The sequence below is a fragment of the Phoenix dactylifera genome, chromosome 4 (genome assembly GCF_051530095.1).
Source record: "Phoenix dactylifera cultivar Ajwa chromosome 4, Ajwa_hap1_PhDact_Kaust_v1.1, whole genome shotgun sequence".
Taxonomy (NCBI): Eukaryota; Viridiplantae; Streptophyta; class Magnoliopsida; order Arecales; family Arecaceae; genus Phoenix; species Phoenix dactylifera.
Genome location: NC_143193.1, coordinates 40,773,806 through 40,794,729, shown reverse-complemented (window position 1 = coordinate 40,794,729; position 20,924 = coordinate 40,773,806). Strand labels below are relative to the sequence as shown.

The 20,924-nt window shown below is 39.6% G+C and overlaps 1 protein-coding gene across 4 annotated transcripts; it reads right to left on the bottom strand.

Annotated features, from left to right (window-relative positions):
* Positions 1-9,383: 9,383 nt before the first annotated feature.
* On the bottom strand, positions 9,384-20,340 carry LOC103697657 (C2 and GRAM domain-containing protein At5g50170). 4 transcript variants are annotated; one of them, XM_088719863.2, is made up of 9 exons: positions 20,129-20,340; positions 11,729-12,970; positions 11,400-11,582; positions 11,017-11,300; positions 10,828-10,944; positions 10,484-10,746; positions 10,196-10,370; positions 9,813-10,085; positions 9,384-9,728 (listed from the first exon to the last, which is right to left on the bottom strand). In XM_088719863.2, the coding sequence occupies exons 1-9, from the start codon at positions 20,136-20,138 to the stop codon at positions 9,525-9,527; spliced, it is 2,751 nt and encodes a 916-aa protein (XP_088575989.2). In that variant the 5' UTR covers positions 20,139-20,340; the 3' UTR covers positions 9,384-9,524. The 4 variants fall into 4 exon arrangements, with proteins under 4 accessions (XP_088575989.2, XP_008777790.4, XP_088575991.2 ...); XM_008779568.6 differs by lacking the exon at positions 20,129-20,340 and adding an exon at positions 18,593-19,195; XM_088719865.2 differs by lacking the exon at positions 20,129-20,340 and adding an exon at positions 18,511-18,622 and having other exon boundaries at positions 11,729-12,930.
* Between the last annotated feature and the right edge of the window lie 584 nt (positions 20,341-20,924).

The following is a 20,924-nucleotide window of genomic DNA, read 5'->3' as shown; positions in this document are numbered from 1 at the left end:
TCTTCCAAGAAGCTATTTTAGCTTTTTGGTAAAGCTAAAACAACTTTTTGATTTTTTTACCAAACACCTCTATTCCATCCAAAAGTACTTTTGGAGGATCATAAAGTGCTTTGTGGCCCACTAAAAGCTCTACAAATGGGGTGAAAGTCATAGTAATTCAAAAAATCCAAGGGTGTTGGGTGTTGAATATGGTCAAGAAACTAACCCTTATAGAATGGGGTATGTAGTTTTAATTCTTCGGAAGTTGGTGGGATGGTTTCGTAGGTTCTATGACTTAAAGAAGCGTTAGAAGTGGCCCAACTACCCATCGAAGTTGAATTAATTACTACTTAAGGAAAAAATTGCATCAAATGCCTATAAATGACATACATCACGACAAAAAATGATGCCACCACAAAATTTACATGCCCATTGTTCTATCTCAGCTTTTATTATGTATCACAGGTAGGAGGCCCTAAATTTGTGTTTTAGGACAAACTCCAGCTATGTTCCAAGCATTGTGGTCTTGGTTTTAGGTTTTGTTTGATACAAGCTTTTTTGTTAAGCCTTCAGCTCTCTCTCTCTCTCCCCCCCTCCCCCCCACTCTTCAATCTTTGTAAGTTTTATCTATGAGCTTTGCTGTTTTCTCTTTAAAGCTTTGATGGCTCTGCCCAGCACATTTGTGGTGCATGATTGTGTGTATTGCTATGGGAGAAGATTGTGTTGAACTTATTGCTCTGGTTTTAGTCTGTCAATATGTACAAGGCATTGGGAAGATGTTGATCCATCATCCAACCATAGCTATGTTTTTGAATGATAAGGTAAAGGTGGGGTTTTGGTTGTTCCCCTCTTGGTTACTTCTCTGCCTTTGATTATTGAAGGACCTTTCAAGATCAAATGTTTCCAAATATTCAAATTGCTTCAAGAAATGAATAGTTAGGCTTATAGTTGGATGAGTGTTTATCTGCAGTGGGTGAATGAGACATAAAAAGGAAGAAACAGAGAGAGAGAGAGAGATTAACGCATACTTATTGTGAACGTGCTTGAAATCCTTGTCTTTCATCACTTTGCTTTATATGCGATTTACAAGCATCAAAAGTTTAGAAATAAATATATAAAAAAAGATAGGTCAACATTATCTAAACCTAAATATGCTTAGAAGTTAGAACAAGCATAAGGTGATGTATAATAAGTGGGAATTGATCAATAGAGATGCTTTTTCTTTTGTTGGTGTTTGTCATTTGCCATCAAGATTGCTATACATAATTTTCTCATAAGAGATAGCATACATATGCATTTATCATATCTTCCCCCTCCAAGAACCATTGGCTCCTTCCTCTGGTAGTGTGGTCACTTCTCTAACCTTATTATGGAGCTGCTAAATAAAGCACTCATCTTACTTTGGATTCTGGTTATCAAGCCGGTATAGTCCTTGGCGACCTGGTTTTGTATCCTGCCTTCTCCAAGGTTTGGGAGGTTAGGGGTATTGGGGGGAGGCTCTGCCTCCTGTATAGCTCATTGTCTATGGGCCCATCTATCAGGAAAAAAGGGAGAAGAAAAGATAATAGGTTGATCTTCCAGGCATATCATGACGCTCATCTTATTTAGTTGTCCTACGTTCCTATTATCCACGCATCGCCTGAACTTGCTGCCATTTCTCCATGGTTGGTTACATGGCCCCACCTCCTTGATCATAGTCAGTTACCTTCCATAATTCCTTCTTTAAGTTTTGCTATTACAATCAGCCAAAGTTATCAGCTTCTATGGACATTTGACTCTAATTCTGATGACTATCATGACCAATCTGTACTAACTGTTATACTTTGTAGTGTTGATCATTGGTACCATTAATCAATGATTTTGTCATGTTGCTGCTGCTCGACTGATTGCATATTTTTGCCTTGCACAGCTGATTAACTATTTCTTTTTTCCTGCTGTGGTTGTTTAATACATCCTGTATCCCAGCCATGTACTAATATGGTGGCTAATTATAATGCAATGTGAATGCAAACAGCCTCTGATAGTTCCCGGTTCGTCCACTTGTGGAGAGAAACTGGGTGTAACCAAAGGTACACCAAGGTTCCAGAAATTCTTAAATTAAGTTTCCAACTTCAACTATGAAATCTTAAAAGATGGCTATATAATTTGTACATGGCTGCCATCATCACATTTTTCTATCTCAAAAATGCCATTTTGCTTTGCTTCCTTTGAGCAAGGAACAGACTTGCTGCTATGTCCATCACCATCACTCTTCTTCCATCATATAGCACTTTCAGACACATTTCCATTTACTCAACAATAACTGACAACCTGACTGCCCAATATCTTCCTAACTATAATAACAAAACTTATTAATTATGAAGTTTTCTCCTCTATTCCATGAATTTTCTTTATTGCTTCTTACTCCTGTCCCTCTAACCTTATCTTAGCATCTTAGGTGAATTTTGGTCAGGAAAGATTGACTGTGGGACTGGACTCCACCTTACAAATTGAATATAATATGTGGTTTAAAAGGAGGGAGGATTTTATCAAGGAGTTTACTTAGGCGAGCAGGTTGAATTGATGGAAATTGAGGTGATGGATTACCCCATTTAAGCAAAATTTGTTGTAGCATGCTTCACAATCTTTCCAAACATTTTCTTATCAAAATGTTTCTTTGCGGAGAATGAAGTGGAGGTCTTATTGATGGATTGGCCAAGTTTTTAAATTTGAGTATAAAGCTGATGTAAACTCTTGGGAATTACTGAGAAAATCTTGGCAAAATGCGATTTTAGGCAAAGATGAACATGTTAGAAAGCCTAGAAGGCTAGTAGTAGGAGGGTGGAGATCTGCCCTGTGAATGCTCCATCAAATCACTCAAGAACTCACAAGTCCTGGTGGAACATTTTCCGAAATCACATGATATGTTTCGTTATGCATTCCCAAAAGGGATTGAAATATTTGTTATGCTTTAAAGTTAGTAAATATGAATTCTAAAGTGAGTCTTTACGAATTACGAACTGGTACACACTTTGAAGCAAGTCTTCTGAATTAAGTACCAGCAGAGTTCCCTTTTCTTGATGAAGGAAAAGGTTAATGTGAAATTTCACCACATATTTTTCACCACTGTGTTATGCATCACAAGTACATGGAAAGAGCTCAAATAGTTGACCTCCGATTATATTTGTATTTCATTTCTTTATCTATTACAAAAAAATTCTGCTTCTCCAATTTGATTTTTTTCTTTGAAAATGTTACATTGCCAAAAGAAGCAATGAGGCACCATGCATTTGCTTATAATGCTCTCATGCAAAAACTGATTGATTTACATATAATGTTCTCATGAACGAACAACAAAAGTAGAAAAGATCATCATATTAAGAAGTTGGTTGCATGTTAAATTAGTGTATTTCTTACCACATAAGGCCCTTGCATTACAGTGAAACAGAAAATTATGCAATGCTCCTTGTTATATGTCTTGGGATAAGGTCATCTTTAGATGCTCTGGATGTAAACATTCTTTACCTTTTATACATCATTAAGAATCTGCTTATGTACCTTTTAATCGTGGAAAGCAGTCCAGATTTGTATGTTGTCTCATGAAGTTGTTTTAAAAGTTCCGCAAGTCTTGCCAGTTTGGAAAGCTGTACAGCTACTTCAACATTTTGCAGTCTTACTGCATTGGTGATATCTTTTGGGGTGTCCCTCTCTTCTAAATCTGCCAATTTCGTAAAGTTATTGTTTCTCTTGCTCTAGCTACCACTTGGCTGTGTTCTTGTATGTATCACAATATAAGATTAAGGTTTATGTCATTGGTAATTTCACCTAAGGGTTGGCCAATGGTTGCCCATGGTTTGCTTCTGCATCATGTTGCACTGCATCTAATCAGGGGTCCAAGTATATAAAAATTGCTCCTCGGTCTTTTATAATCAATCCTTCTTGCAATTTCACCCCCTTGCAATCCTCTTTCTAATTCGTTGTGATACGTTAGTAGGGGATTCCTACAAGGAATTTGAAGTATTCTTCTGTTCTCCAAGCAGATCTATTCTGAAGCGAAAACATTAAAAGTTAAGGGTGTTACTCCAGATATCTTGTTATTATTTTCAATACTCTGGGAAAGAAACATTTGAACAAATTCCATTGATGTTGGTGGCCGTGCTGCTAATAATTGTACATACTTGTGCTTATGCACTAATGGTCCCATTGTTACTTTGAAATAGGATTTCGTCTTAAGAGATTAAGGGCATATTTGGGTAATCCAATATTGGGCTGGATCTCTGCTAGAATTGTGGATTGTTGCTCATTGGGGCATGGGCCAAGTCAACCTAAGACCCCCCAATCTAAATCATGCTGGAGGAAAAGAAGACCTTCCTGGATCCTTTGTTTTTTTTTTCTTCTTCTTCTTGCTCGCGAGGGATGCAGGCCTCATAGTATTTGGCTTAATCCGTCCCTGGTGCAGATATTTGTAGTTAAGACTGCGGGCTGAGATTTGGGTAGGCTGACAGGTCTGATTTTAGTAGGAATTCTCAAATAGACCTTGATTAATTTACCTTTCTTATAGCATTTTCTGGTACAGAAGGATTTTATTAAGGTATCGAGAAATATAAAGGAAAATATGTTGGATGCCAAACATGTCCTCACTTTGTGCTGTTGCATGCACGCTCCAATCACACATTATAAGCTGTTAAACAAATTGGTGGGTATCTTGAAGTATCACAGGGTTATAACCTCACTTTCTGCTGTTCTGTGCGATCTGCTGTCTCGACCTCGGCTTGGGACATGTTTGCAAAAGGGAGAATGAACCTTGGTGGCCAAAGAACATGGAGGAAAGGAGAAAAAAACAAATTGGTCCAACGAAGATCCTTCATGCAGCTTATGGGAATACTTAGATGAGAATGAGCCATCCAATTGAGCTAGAAAAAGAGAAGGAATTGATTTTTGCGGGGTAGAATTCTGAGAAATATGCATTTAGCCATATTTGGAGAACCTATAAAGGTCATCCGCAACTAGTAGAACTGGAATAGAATTCCTTACGGCCCCAAACTAAAGATCCAAAGGCATTGGGAGTGAGAGCGTTTGGTTGATCTTCGGGCAGCATAGCAGCAAGCTATAGATGGGCTTTCACCACTTTAATTAACATACAATGGAGCGATTATTTATAAATGCAGATAAGACGTAAATATACTAGCTAGTTCTTGATGAGTAATGGGGCCATCATGACTTCCGTGAGAATCTATGTAGAATATATAACTAGCGGATTTATCCAAAAAGATGCTGAAGTTGTCGGCAGGTATGAAAACCTTAGATATGGCCGAAATTTCTTCATCTATCGGTATCGGCCGAAGGTCAAAAAGAAGACTCCAATCAAAGAGAGTAGGGGTGGACATGATGTTGCAAAGGTGACCAAACGCACATAGCAGCTAACAGAAGGGAATGATTCTTTACCATCAGAATCTTAGAGAATTTTATGATATTGGAAAGTCCACTTTTATCTTATACTGGTTTCTTAAGGTTTTCTATATGGTAAACCCAGTGGTCCTATGAGGAAGAATTAGTAGGGTTGAGTCGATGTGGTTTGGTACCATCCCACACTGTGGTCCTAAAGCTAGACCACTGGTACAAAAAGGTCTCTTCATAGTGAAGGGGAAAAATCGAGAAAAATGAGTGCAGAACATCCGTTTCAAAGATTGATCCTAGAATCATGAGTCCAGAAGAATCATGAATAAATATCTGAGAGTTACAATAGGAAAGAGTTCTTGATGATTCTAGGCGTCTCTTTTGCTCTTTTATTTTCTTGGCCATGGATGGAGTAGAAGATGAACCATCCTTCATGTTTAGAGTTTGAGATGAAGAGTAGTGGAAGAAGACTCGGACTCAAAAGTGAAGCCAAAAAAGGGGGATACACTATAGTTTATGATAGGCTAAGAATACAGTTGCATACAGTAAAAAGATATACGAATTGCAGATTGCTTCAGACCACGCTTGTTGTGCAAACCTATCTTCATTCGATTAGAGGAGGCATTAGAAGGGGTTGTGGCATTTGGTAGAAGGTATTAAATGATCCTAGCGCAAAAAATGAAGGAAGATATTAACTCAATTAGGATTCTAAATTGGAAAGAATGTCACTACAGTAATGAAAATTGTGCAAATGGAGGCTTAGCTATTTTTTAATTTGATTCATGCCTAATTAATTAATGGCCTCAGTGGAAGATTCTCGAGGAATGGGGTATTAATTGAATGGTGTTGGAAAAAGAATTGGTTGAAAAGTAGCGATAAGATTGGGATTCCATTACTTTACCTCTACGGAGATGAGAAGATCAAGTTTAATCCAAAATCTTAACTAGGAAGTATATTTGAACAGGAAACTCGAGTATCAAATCATGAAATTGTTGTAAATCCTCCTCAAATGGGATTGATGAAAATGAGATTCACATCTAAGTGTTCGCCCAAATCAAAGATTGATGCTAAGATACAACAGCGGTTACCTCCTATTATCCTCGTGACTATCGGATAACAAGCTGTGCAAGGCATTGTTTACACCATATCCTACTTACGTATTTGGACCTGTGGGTTATCTAGAATAAAGTTGACTAGATACTAGAGGAGTGACTGTATTGGCTCAATAGATTGATCTGGTACAATTATAGGTTAACCCTGATTTAAGTCAATTGGAGTAGAAAAATTCAATTACTAGAAGTTTAAAAGTATAGGCGATTGGAGATAAAGCAAAAGGGTGAGTGGAGTGTAACTACCCATGTTGTATAACTAATAGGGAAATGGGAAAGGAAAGATGGTAATAAAAGCAAAGTTTGTAAAAAGAAAATAGACACTTCCAACAACAATGGAAATAATCTTTATGTTTTCTTTTATCCTTGTTATTTTGCTTTAGTTTTATAGTAGTTTTAGAAAGCATTCCATCCTTCTCAAAAGTCCTTGAAGCTTCAAGGCATCCGAACCCTATCCTATCTCCTACGAGTTTGACCACAACATGGTGGCAAGCTACGCAAATATTTTTATCCCATGTTTGGCCTGAAACCGAGGGAAACAATACCTAATATATACATATATATTATATGTATGTCTGTTTATATTACTATACTAGAATGAAGTAGTACTTGTTACTTGTAGCCAAGTTGATGTCTCCAAGGCAATGCCTGATCATTGCTAATTGATTTCTCATAAGGCACTCAAAAGTTATTTTAATATATATATGCATATACAATATTTATTTGTTTGTGTATATATTTTATATATAATATACATATATATATATATTATGTATATATATTTATATATATTATATACATATGTGTGTCTATATGTATATATATTAGGTATATATTATATTATATATCACATACCAATTATATATATATATATATAGCATCAAGCATAAAAGAATTGAACTGTTAGCATAGTGCTAAGTAGGATGCGGAGCATTCAGCCGTGAAATAACCATTTTGCATCTTTTTCGGCATCAAAAATAAAAATTTCTACTATACTTTTTACTCAACTCAAAAAGCTTCTGAAACGTAAAGAAATCAACAAGTAATTTTGCAGCAAAAAAAAAACAAATTGAAGTCCAGAATTTTTTTTTTTTTTTAATTATGATATTGAAGCTATAAGTTCTGATACACAAGCGATACAATGAAAGAAGTAAGTTTGGTGTACATCAATGAGGTATGAGTAAATCCAATGGCGATGGAGAATCATACATAATACAATGGACATCTTCCACTCATAAGTAATCCAGGGGCGTTTGCGGCAGCAAAAGCCGTTCTGGCTCGCGCATTCTTCTTGGACGGTAGAATTCTCTCTTAGAGGATCCAAGGCACATCCCAGGGAAGAAAAGCCACGGGCGGAGACCGTGTGAGGGACTCGAAGACAACAAAAAAAAAAACAATGAGAATATACCGAAAAGGTCATCTACATGGAATCACTCTTCCTGCACGGCCGTACGCCATGTACGGAGAATATCCTGCATCCCCTCACTGCTCCGTCCAAACCGGCCCACGCACAACCAAGTATGGCCCTTCAACGACCACCATCGGTGGCAGAAGAAGCAATAAGGAGGCTCCATCGGGCCCGGCCACCATATAAGCAACGCCGATCACCTGCGGCGAAGCTTTCTCTTGAGTTGTTCACTGCATCCCTTCCTGCATGCAGTTCCTCGATCTGCCTCTGTATCTTTTTCCGGAAAACCCTTGGTGACCGAAGGCCGTGCATCGGGTGCCGGGGTGGACAAGTCGATCAGCGGCGGCAGTTCAGCTGGCGTCGTACCCGTGGTTTTCTTGGAGAGACAGCAGGCGACGGGGAAAAGGAAGAGGCAGATGTGGGCGGAGGCGGAGCACCGCTGGATGCGGTCATGCCCGATCATCATCCGGTCGAAGCCGTCTTCGTCGATGCTGTCTTTGAGTGCGGTGGGGTCTTCTCCGGCGAACCGAAGATGCCCCGTGCCGAAGATGGAGGAGAGCCTGGCGAGGAGGGTGAAGCGGTCGACGATGATGAGCTTGCACTCCCCGCCAAGGTAGAAGAGCCGCCAGCCCCCGGGTAAAGGCTGGAATCGGGCCCCATAGCTGCAGATAAGCTTGATCCGGCTTCGAGATCGCGCAGACATCTCCATGGGATCAGGTTTCTTGTTTCGGTCTTGAGGGTTTTCGGCGATGGGGAAGTTCCGATTGCAGGGAGATTAGAGCTGAGTTTCTTGGAAATTCCGATGTCCAAGTCTCCAAGACGGAGTGCTGGGTACTCATATATATATATATATATATATATATATATATATATATATATATATATATATATATATATATAGGATCAGCATGCATATATGTACATACGTGCATGCATATATATGTACGTATGGACACGGATGGATATATTTGCGTTATGGATAGATGTATGCAACGGATGTATGCATGAATATGTATGTATATACCTATATAGGTACATCTGAATATACAGATGTACTTATGTATGCATGCATGCATCTCGACGATCAGGAAAATTGTTTTCCTCTCTTATGGGAACTCAATACTCATAAATTCAAACTGACATGGATTAATGAACTTGGCAGACTTAATATAGAGACTGATATCATCTCATTAATGAAGATTTTCATAAGATGCAAACATGCTAGTACGTTGGAAATATCCAAGCATGCAAGCAGATTCATCAATGAAAGCAGTGTCGCAAGAAAAGTGGACATTAGAAGTCTAGGCCAAAATTGGCCGTCAGTGGAGTGGAACTCACGCAGCATATAGATATTCCATTCAATGCCAAAATATACCTTTTGTTGACCGTCATCCCATTTTTAGGAACCAAAACAGTCAACTGAGAAGCATAACTACTCTCATGTCTACAAGTTAATATTTCCAGCCTAAATGATGATCTGCTTGGTAAATACCCAAAAGAACAACGTCATATATTCTAGCATCCAGTTTGCTTAATCAACTCAACAAATGTACAAATGCTTCCTGAATTGAATGGTGCTATATTTCAAATTTCTCACTGCTATCATGACAATCAGTTAATACGCAACTAAGGAGCACCATTCTCTAGGTAACCTAATCTTGTGCTTTTGCAGAAAGAAGCTCTCTCTCTGCCAGTTCAAATATATCCTTTGACCTATGAGCTAGTTTATCACATACATTTCTTGTTATCTGCTTCTGAAATTTTGTACTTCTTATCCATTCGATGCCAACAAAAACATCACATCGGCTTGTTGAAGAGACATGTAGCAAGGTCTCAATCTTGTATCTCAAATGGACCTACAGCAGAAACAAGAAGAAGAGAATGAAAGCCACGGATAGCAAATGTAGGACATTGGTGGAATCTTGATGAATAAAGCATACCCGGAAGTGATCACCAAATGGGACATTATGGATAGTCATGACTTCATCTACAATCCACCCATTACCATCTGCTGTAGGGGTTTTTTGTTGGCTACTAACTGCTTCACCACCAAAAATAGATGCATGGCGATTGAACTTATAACGTATGTGTCTTTCATAAACATTGGATCTTACAACCTCCCACTGAGTCACCGAGTAATTAAGACAGCCGACTTTATCCATAATTTTCTTCTCCAAATTCCCCCCCTCAAATAATTCCATAAGCAAATTTGCCTGCGAACAGCCCAAGTGAAGGGGACAAAAGCTAACAGAATTTCTTCCAGACATAAAAACTCTAATAATATATAAGGTAGGTCTGCAAGAGCAAAGAGTGGACAACTCACATGGAGAGGAACTTCCGAAGAGTAAGCCTCTGAAAAGTTGATGTCTTCAAACTTCAATAAAGTCTCACTATCTTCAATCTGAACTGATCTTAGAGCATGATTCTGTTGGTCTTCTTCCATCTTAGCTCTCTGTTCAATGTTCAAGGCTCTTGTTCTCCAGAGAGCCATGATCGTCCTTGCCACAACACAAGCAGTAACAGCTAATTATCTTTGCCAGATCAAAATGACGGCATCTTAGTTCTTAAGTGATTCAAGAAAAAATCCGAGTAAAATAGCACTGCACCAGACCTGCTTACTATGTTGAATGATACAAATGATTGAAACTGAAATCTCAACCTTCCTTCTTCATCTTGAGACTTTGCACCATGCCTAGCATCAAGGCCTCGACCACTCCTCAAGATTATCTGTAAAGCTGGGCTCCCAAATGTTGAAAAAGAAGGAGGAATCTCTTGAATGTCCTCAATGTCTTCCCAGAGAAAAAAAAATTTAGTTTTATGACCAAATAGATTGGCGTAGAATCCAACAATTCTTGCAGATAAGAAAAGCCTGCCCTGCAGCATTAGACATGTCATTTTATTGCCACTATCCTATATTATTAAGAAAAGAGTTTTTATAACAGCAAAAAGCAAGACCTGCAATGGCATCTTTCTCTTCAAGTAGCACGAGAAATCATTGATGAGAAATTCTTCTGGTGGTAGAGCAAAGAGCTTCTGGAATGTTGAATTCCTGTGTGGTGACCGGATGTTTAACTGCCAAGCATGAACTACAGTCAGTAGTCATAAAGTAGCACCTCTAGAAACAGGTTGTATGAACTGAAATACCTTCCTCCCAACTTCCTTCTCCATCTTCGTTAGATATTCCTTTACAGTTTCCATTCCCTTTGTGTTGTCCAAGAAAATTCTTAAATGAAGCTTGCTCTGAGATGTTTGAGCCAGTTTACCCTTAAGGGGTATCCACATGTCAGCCAGCTCAGCAGACGAGTGCTTCAGAAAATTTATTTCTGCATGCCCAAGAGAGGCTGCCAGGTCAAACGGACCATCAAAATCAAAAACTTCAACATCTAACACAGATGGTGGCTCTTGCATCGCATCAAACTCCAGTATTTCTGCAGGATTTCTCAATGAGTAATTCTATATTAACCAACAAATGCAATCAAAAACTCAGCAGATTTAAATCACGAAAAGAGAGTGCATTAAAAGGTAACCATTCCATTGAGGATCCAGTGTTTGAAGCTGGACAGAACTTGTTCTAGTTTCACCATTACAGCTGAACACCACATAAGGATCTGAAAAACCAGATGAAGCTGCTGACGGTAAATTACACCCTTCAATTAAAGCAACAGTAAGAAGCCACCCATCACCCTGTGCTTTCACTCCATGATCACTACCTGCCAAAGAGAAGTAGTGATTTTACCAGAGGTTCCAGTAAAACTAAGCATGTCTTGAGTACTTACACAAAGGAAATGCCACATATTATGTCACAGCAAAAGCTACAGCTTAGATCCTATACATAAAATAACGGCGGGAGCATTACCTCTTTGTAATCTTGCCTGCACAAAATGTGAAATCATATTGAAAATGCGCTCCCCTTGAAGAAACAAAATCCCAGAGGTGATCAGCTCACCGAATGTGTCAGGCAAATCTAAACCATTAAATTCCAGTCCCCAGCTTGCACCATGTCGTAAGAAAACAATGTGCATAAGAACATACAAACACATAAATATGGTACAAACTACTGTAAAACTGCAAAAGTACTCGACAGCCAATCTCCAATCTGATTGGTGATCAAGCTGCAATGGTGCCAACAACTGCTCTTTGTCCATTAGCAGCTCTGATGAGACAACTGGTTTAATATATTGAGATAGCAAGTCAGCAAAGCTTTCATAGCTGTCCTCCAGTCCCTGTCTAGCAGTTCCCTCAATTATGCTTTTCATTACGGTGCTTTGGTTAAACTCAAGATTCCAAGATATAACAAAATTAGAGCTTTCTTCACCTGAAGATAGTTGCGGACCAGGCATTATCTTATAGAGCAAAACAACCTGAAAGCATTTACCATACGGGACTTCTGGCGTGCTGACACGAGTCAAAACTGCAAAATTTTTCCCATCTGCTTTTATATATGTCTGCTCTTCTATGGCATTGAATGCTTTTACAAACTTTGTTGAAGCTTTTGTGTAAGTAACCAGCCTTCCTAAACATGGTGGATCCTTGCACTCCCATTTCCATGGTTTTTCCTCGTAGTTTGTGGTTCCCTGCAGTCCTGCAAGCTCTCTCCTGAATTGTGCATTAGGTTTAAATAAGAAAGAGTTTAGATCCTTGGTCTCAATCATGTATGCTTGCTGAAGAAGAATGCCCCCTTCAAGATTTTCTGGCATATTCGTTTCTTCCCTTGTTTGCATGATCTCCATAGCATCTTCAAACAAGACATTTGCATCTTTGTTGCTCTCATCTCCAGAAAGCACATCAGATAACTCCAACAAATCATGATTTCTAGAAACAACAGAGAAGCTTGCTTCATTCTTACTGGGATGTCTCTCTGTTAAATGGCCAACATGAGCTTGAAGCGATGGTGTTTGTTCTACAACAGAAATTGATTTACTCATATTTGTCATGGTAGGAGATTCTGTGCCTCGTAGAACATTATGTCGTGTGCTAGCTGATTCTTTTAGCTCTCTAACATTGGCACTACTGTAGAGGCTTGAACAAGGGGGAGAAGTATGGTTAACAGAATTGCTGCTGCATCTTCCATACAATGTTAAGGTGAGAAGAATTTTTCCTGAATTGCCAATAATTAGGTCATAACTGATAAAGAAGATAATACTGGAAAGTTTCATTAGCATCAATATGATAACAAGAATACACTTATGACATTTTTGGCAGGAAGCATATGCAAGAACAGATTATGCATGATTCTTATTTAGCATCTCAAAAAAAAAAGGACTGCTAGAAATTTACAATGCTGAATTCTCGAAATAACTGAAAAAATAAATATGCAGTAGAGAAATTCTTTGGAATAGAATCTAAATATATTACACTCCATGATAGTCATCCTGTTAAAATGGAACATTTAAGATGAGAAATCAAATCCTCATTAGTGATTTCAACCACGTAACTGAAAGAGATATGGGCAGTGCATGAGGATGTCATCCTCCCTTTCCTCTGTCATGCGAACACTTCATGAATCAGGAACAGGAAATGAAAAATAAATATCATCTAACATTACATACAGAGGATTATAACATCTACCATCTTCTTTTGAGATTGATGGACATCTAACCCTTTGTTAATTAAGACAGGCTATCCTTCTATTACATAGAGTCATCCAAGTCTCTGTCAACATCCACACAAGTCACACATTTATCTAAAATCAAGAGGAATTAAAAGCAAGGTTCGCCAAACCGGTATTGGAGGGTGTACCAGCCACTGACTGGTTCGGCATGGTACGGGTCCGTACCGTGCCATTCCAGGGCGTACCGACACAGAGAGAGTTGGAGACGGATAAAAGTAGAAAGGAAGAGAGAAAGAGAAAGGGGGAGGGTGAAGGAAACCCTAAAGAAACTTGAGCGCACATGAGAAAGAGAGAGAGAGGGAGGTATTATGACCGGGGGGGTCAGTCTCGAGCACATCGCAAGGGGAGGGCACTATGATGGTGAGCAGTGGGGTGGAAGGGTCTCTCGAAATCATAACACAAGGGAGGATCGAGTTAGGAAGGGTTTAATCGAGCTGGGTGAGGGGATTGAGCTAGGTTTGTTAAGCCATTTTTAATTGAACCAGAGGGTTGGTGGAGGGTTCAACCTCTATACCGAACCAACAGGAGGAACTGTCCACATTTCCACATCGGTTTAGCTCGGTAAGCCACAAACCAAGCAATTCAAGGCAGTATGGAGAACCATGATTAGAAGTGTACACTATATACCAAGAGTTAGCATCAAGGTCCGCCGAACCAATACTAGGACTTGTACCGATTGGCAGACGGGTCGGTACATATAGATATCACCATCAATTAATGTTACATAAACACAACAAATATGAGACAACATGCGTGTCACATAGTCCTATGCAGGGGCGGCCCAATGCATTTGGAGGCCTAAGGCGAATTCACTAAATGAGGCCTTTTTAAAAAAATAATAATAAAGTTTTTTAATAAATATAAAATACTTTAAAAATTTATTTAGAAATAATTCGTCTAGCAATCTCCACTATTAATTCGTCTAGCAATCTCCACTAAACATGCATTGTCTGGTACAGAAGTAACAGAACAAAGATATAGACAAGCAATCTCCACTATTAAAGAAAAGGAATACTTGATATCTGCTCTCCTAAAATCAGATGAGCAAAGGACTACCATATTCTCATCAAGACTCAAGAGCCTGTCACTTGACCAAAGGCAGAGTCAAATGATGCTGCAAAGATTTCTCTTAGCACATATCAGGCTAAGATTGAGGAGCTGGAGCTTCAGATTCAGAAGTTTATTGCTAAAAGAATTGATCTTGAAATTAAATTGGAAGAAGCTGTGCAGGATTCAGGTGATAAATGACCCCCATATTTTTCAGACTAGCTTTGGCATTTCTTCAAATAGATTCTGAATCTGTTCCAGGGAGGAAAGATATCAAGGATGAGCATTAAATTTGTTATCGAGCTGGGCCCTGTGCCTGAGCATTAAATTTGTTACACAAGTCATGCTTCGGTTCTTTCTCATACCTCCTCTGTAGTCTGTTCCCATTACCCAAGTATCCCAACAAAGAGAACACCCTAGAGGGCCTAAAGCCGTTCTCGGAAGGCAGAAACTCACCTCCGGGCTCCGGCGAGTAGGCGACGGTGGCGAGGATGGAAGGCTGGGTCGAGAAGGACTGAAGGAGAAGAGACACCGTCACGCCGGCGATGCCGCCTCCCTTATTCCCTCGTCACTCTCTTCGGCCGAGTGCCGACGGGGAGGACCGACGACGGCGAGAGCGACTGAGCGAGTGGCGAACGGCCGGAAATGGGCGAAGGACAGAACTCGAAAGTCGGAACTCGGAAGAACCGAAGATTGAAGAACTAAGGAGTAAGGACTCAGGAGGAAGTGAGGAACTAGGGAAGAAGGAAGAACCAAAGAAAAGTTTAGAAGGAGGACTCTCTCTGGTTTACTGGTTTTCTCTTATCTGGGATGGCCGGATGGGATTCTGCCATTTTGGACTGGTGAGTGGTGACTACGGCCGGCGGATGGAGAAGACGGGCTATGGAGGATCGTAGGGGCATAGGGCCCTCCATAGCCCCGTTGTCTGTTGCTTGTTGGCCATACCTGGAGGCTGGAGGCTGGATCGTTCGTACTTCATAGGCAGCTAAGGCAGGGCAGCAGCCAGGTAGCCAGCTATGATTCCTAATATCCCATCATGGGCACTGGCCACTGGGTAGCTGGAGCTGATAGCCAAATTCATGGCGATCCCAGGATGGCGATGAGGGGCGATAAGGCTATCCCAGGCTAGAGAGTGGAGGGCCGGAGGCCTTTCTTTAGGCCGAGGCCTTAGGCGGCCGCCTCGGTCGCCTAAGGCTTGGGCCGCCCCTGGTCCTATGCCATAGAGACAGCCATTTTCTTCAATTTGCATGATTTTTGGTCCATAGAACCTCTCGATCTCATGCTTGTCGACAAGAAATGAGGAAAAAAATATTGAAAGAAAAGAGAGAAGGGGCGAGAGAGAGAAGAGCTAGAGCATAGCTATTACTTTTTTGCCTCTATGTTCTCCTTAAGCCATAGCAATGGAACATGATTCCAATGCCCTAAACTCCACATTGCTTCTTGAAGGTGAACACATAATCAAGTGAATGGGTGCAGACTAGCCTCCTCTATGGTGCCCGAGGGCTTTAGTGTGATAGGGACACACAATAGAGAGAGAGAAAGAGAGCAAACAATGATATTACTATGACTAGAAGGGCAGGGCCTAGTAAAGGTCTACTTAAAATCTTTTGCCCGTATTGGGCTTGCCACTAAGTCAATCCATAGTAACTTGGTCTCAAACGAAATTAAAGCCCCTAGCTATTTCTTATACATAACCCAAGTATTTTGAAGCCCATATAAATAACTTAACAATCAAAAATCAAAATGATTTCAAATAAGTCAATATATAATTAAATTGTACAATTGTGTCTGTGTATCAAAGTTTCTTTTAATCTTGTCATTTTAGATTCTTGTGGACACTTGGCACTTGAAACCCCATTCCATGTCTAGGTAAAGTACCATCAAGAATGAGGCTGATGATGGTGATGGTGATGGCAATGGCACTAGCAAAGTTAGAATGCGAGGTCAAAGGTGGCCTCTTTAAAGGAGGTGAGCACTGATTGAGGTTTGGTAGTGGTGTGAGAATGAAGCATGAGGTCTCAAGGCTCAAGAAAGCACGATCTCTCATAGAGAATGAAGATGAGATGGAGGAGGCAAGAAAGTGCGATGCAACATCAACCCAAAAATATCGGGATTGAAGAATTTTCCTTCCAAGGACATTTTTTGTCTGCAACAAGATTAGGTATTCAAACATCCTATCCTATCTCCTCAAGAACTTGTTTCCTTATGATTGAAAATCCAACAAGAACCCATTGAACTAGTTCACGTCCAAACAGGCCTTAATGTTACATAACCTTAAGAGTCAGATTGATATGTGAGATTCACCCAAATTTCAATGAAGATTTTGATAACGAGGAGGCTTACCTGAAAATAAATTTCAAGTTTCAGGAAATGCCACCGAAACAGATCAGCTAGACAAGAAAGGGAAAATCGTTGATTATATTCTTTAAAAGAAAAGGAGAAAGTATAACAGCATAAATCACAATTTTCTATAAAATAAATCAGAAATTTGTGAGCATGGTTTCTCCAACAAAGACTGATCTTGAATTTATCTATCAAAGATGTTCCAAGGCAACCCAACTAGAACATTGTATTTTACCAATGAATTACAAAACAAACCTCGTCTATGGCCTCAATTCATACCCTAATCTCATAACCAAATCAGATATAATTTAAAATCTGGAAGTGTTAATTTGGATTTGGATTTTAATTAGACATCGAAAAAAGAAATGATTGCATTCTACCTAAATGTCACATTGTAAACCATTTCCAAAATCTTAAATATACACAACAACAGCACTAAATATGAAAAGAACGCCCTTTTTTTCATAACACCAAAGGAAAGAAAGTAGATATACTAAACCTTGCTAACAATATAGGCAACGTAACCATGGATGCTAGAAAAATATAAAAATGTCTTGAATACCCTAATTTGATCCACAAGAGTCAACTTAGCTTTGTTTGGATGACTATTGAGAAGCTTTAGTCTTTAAATCAACATAATTTGGTTATCATGCAACATGTAAGACATTTTAGCAAGGATAAGACTTACATCCATTTGGTTTATCTCATACATAGTTTCTCAGCCTTATGCATGAATTTTCAATAAGCCATCTTCTTATCAAAGTTAAGGAGTCAACTAAGCATTTCAACATTGTGATTCAATAACAATATTCCAAGCTTCAAATGCTTTCTTATTAAAGTATCATCCAATTCAAGGCAGGCTGGGTTATTGCTCCTTATTCACCTGCCTTCTGTGACTATATTCTCCTACCCTCAATGGCCAAGAAAGTCTTGATGCAATGGTATCAAAATATTTTTTAAGTGAATAACTTTGAAGTTGGCTTATTGAGTCTTGTTTGTTTAACCTTTTCTTTTTACTAGTGCATGGAGTCTACAAAAGTTTTCTCCTACAAAGGCTAGTCTGTATCTACTGCTTCTCTTCTTTTTAACATCCCAACCACAATTTGCATCTCGCAATGCTGAATCCAGATCAATTAAAGTTCAGACTATCTTCCATTCATTCAATAGACATAAGCACCTTAATTTGGGATGTCTCACTAAACAAATATAAGGAATAATGTCAAATCCAAACTTCCGTCCCAATTACTACGACTAATTCCAATTTCAATGTAAAATATGGCTCAGACAAACATCACTAAGAACACTCCCCTGCTTTCCTTTCAAATGATTCACATCTCAATAGACGCACTTAAGTTGACATCTTGATTGCCTTCATTATCTAGCTAATCAAGGTTGTACACAAAAACGATCCTCACTGTGCAATACCAAATCCCCATTCACCTCTTCTGCCCAGAACCACCAGTACCACCATCAAACTCAGCTCTTTCTACTTACCATACCATTTCAAATATACTCATAACTACATCATCTCACCCTCCAATTGATTAATGTCTTTACTCTATATATTATGTCAGACCATCTTCCCCGCAGACTAGTATAACAATCACAATCACAAGAATAGCAGAATGTCAACATACCAATCAAAATATCAACTTATTCGCCACAAGTCCATAAAAGCGCGAAAACTGATCAAGGTCCGGGAAACGGAAGCACACGCACCGCAGTCTTTGGCCTTGGATTGGGCACCATGGTGCCGGGGCTGCAGCGAGAGCCAAGTCGGCGGTAGGGTCTGCACCCCTTCGCCTGAAGCCGCCCGGACGGGAAGGCGGACGCGGCCAAGTAGCTCCCCTCCGCCGCCTCCGTCCGCCTCCCGGAAGAGCCCAACCTCGAGTTCCTCCCCCTCATCGTCGTCCTCCACCCGGAACACGAACTCCTGGTTCCACACGGGGTCGAGGGTCCCCCTCAACGCCCTCGTCCTCGACTTGTGCTTCCCCACCTTGAGCTTCGCGTAGACGCCGTCGGCGGCGGCGGCGGCGCCTCCGCTAGAGGCCTTGGCGGCGGGCAGGCCGCGGGCTTCCAGCACGTAGACGTAGAGCCTCATGGTTGAGCGGACGGCGAGCGGGCGGTTTGCGGGGAGAGAGATGGGATCGCGGGGGGGGAAGAAGATAGGAGGGCGGCGGGGCGAGTAGGGAGGGGTCCGGAATGCATCCCGGGTAAAATGTGGAGGTGGAGGGGGCGTGACACGTTGCTCGGCGGGTGGATAACCGCTGGGAGGTGCGAGACAAACCGAATTCTTGGAGAGGCGGTTTCAGGAGTTCGGTCAAATATGGATATCGTACAAGTTTTAAAAGCCCGGTGCTTTTTTTTTTTTTTTTTTGCTAAAGGAAAGCCCGGTGCTTTGAGAGACAAGGAAAAAATAAAAACATAACAAAACAAACAACAAACTCCTCGAGGCAATAAAAAATAATATTTCACAAGAGTACCCCAATTAGACCTTGCAGATGAGGAGGTATTATTTATTATGAATATTAAAATGAAGATGTAACCTTCCCATAGTATTGTCTTAACAAAATCTTCTACCTTTATTGATCCGCCCTTCTATAATATAGACACAAACACCATATTAATATAATTATTATAAAAAAACATTACTTAATTAAAAGATGTCATGGTTGAAATAACAAAAATCTCTAAAATATTTTGAGCATTCACATAGTACCTGTGGCAAAATTTGCTCCTAATGATAGAAATCAAATTCTAGTCCTCAGATTTAATTTTACAGCAATTCAAACATTACTATTATAAAAAAAACGAATAGTCAAAAGAATTGTAGGAAGAAATTGAGCCAAGATTTTTTTTTTTCAGTCTCCTCCTACCTTCCAATTTCGATTGCTGTGATATCTTTATAAAACAAAAAAGTCAAGATAAAAATAAAATAACATGTACCTCTATAATAATATCAATAATCACATAGTACCCTTGGAAAATTGATCAATCTATTAATAGTAAATTCACGATGAAGCAAAATATAGTCCTCACATGATTGAGAGAACTGAAGGCTAAACATAGCAATGCATAACCTAGATTTCTAAATTCACATAAACAAAAACAACAGAAGAAAACTGATGAAGAACCCCTAGAAAGGTTGTTGCTTGAATGAACTTGACATAGTAGCCACCACAAAATCTTGAGTTAAAACAAACAATTCAAGGAAGAAAAGAAAAAGAAAAGAAGGAAAAGAGAAAGAAGGGGCACCTTTGATCATCTAAGGAGCTCTGTCGTCAACCTTGATTGGTAGAACCATTTTTTTCTTGGCAAGAAAGGTTGTCCATTGCCCGATGGATTTTCTTTTTTCTTTCTCAACTTTCTTGCATCCGCGCCTCCCTCACTCTGCCTCTCTCTTTTCCCTCACTCTGCCTCACTCTGCCTCTCCGTCCTCTCGACCATCACTCAAAAAGGGGTGTCCTGCATGTGGATGCCGCGGCCACATATTGTCTGAGATCACGCGCACCATCTCTATACCAAATTTCTACAAAGATATATTTGGCTGGAATTTATGTTTTTTTTTAAATTAATTGGGATTTCTTTAAGTTTGGAAAGTTTTGAGTAGTCCATGTGTTTTTTTTCTATTTTTTTTATTTTTTCTATTTTTTTGAATTTTAGAGAGGTTTCTAACTTTTCCTATTATTCTGATTTAATAGATATTAAGACGTATGTATATATTTGACAAACCCAAAGAAATCCAATATTCTAATATAATAGAAGTTTCAATTGTCCCTTTCAAGATTCTATAATTTGGTAAGCAGACCAGAGTCTTCGATTTAATTTCTAAATTAGAGAGGATTGAGGCAACGGGCAAATTGAAATGAGAATTTTTCCATGCTCCTTCAAGTGTGGTTTAAGTATGACAGGTGGGGTAGCAGCATCTTGATGATGAGCGCCAAATCATCTTCATGCATCTGAAAGCGTCCCCACTCTCCCGACCTCCGCAATCATGTTTCTTTCTACTGTTACATCTTTAGAAGCTAAATAAAGATCATATGAAAGTTAA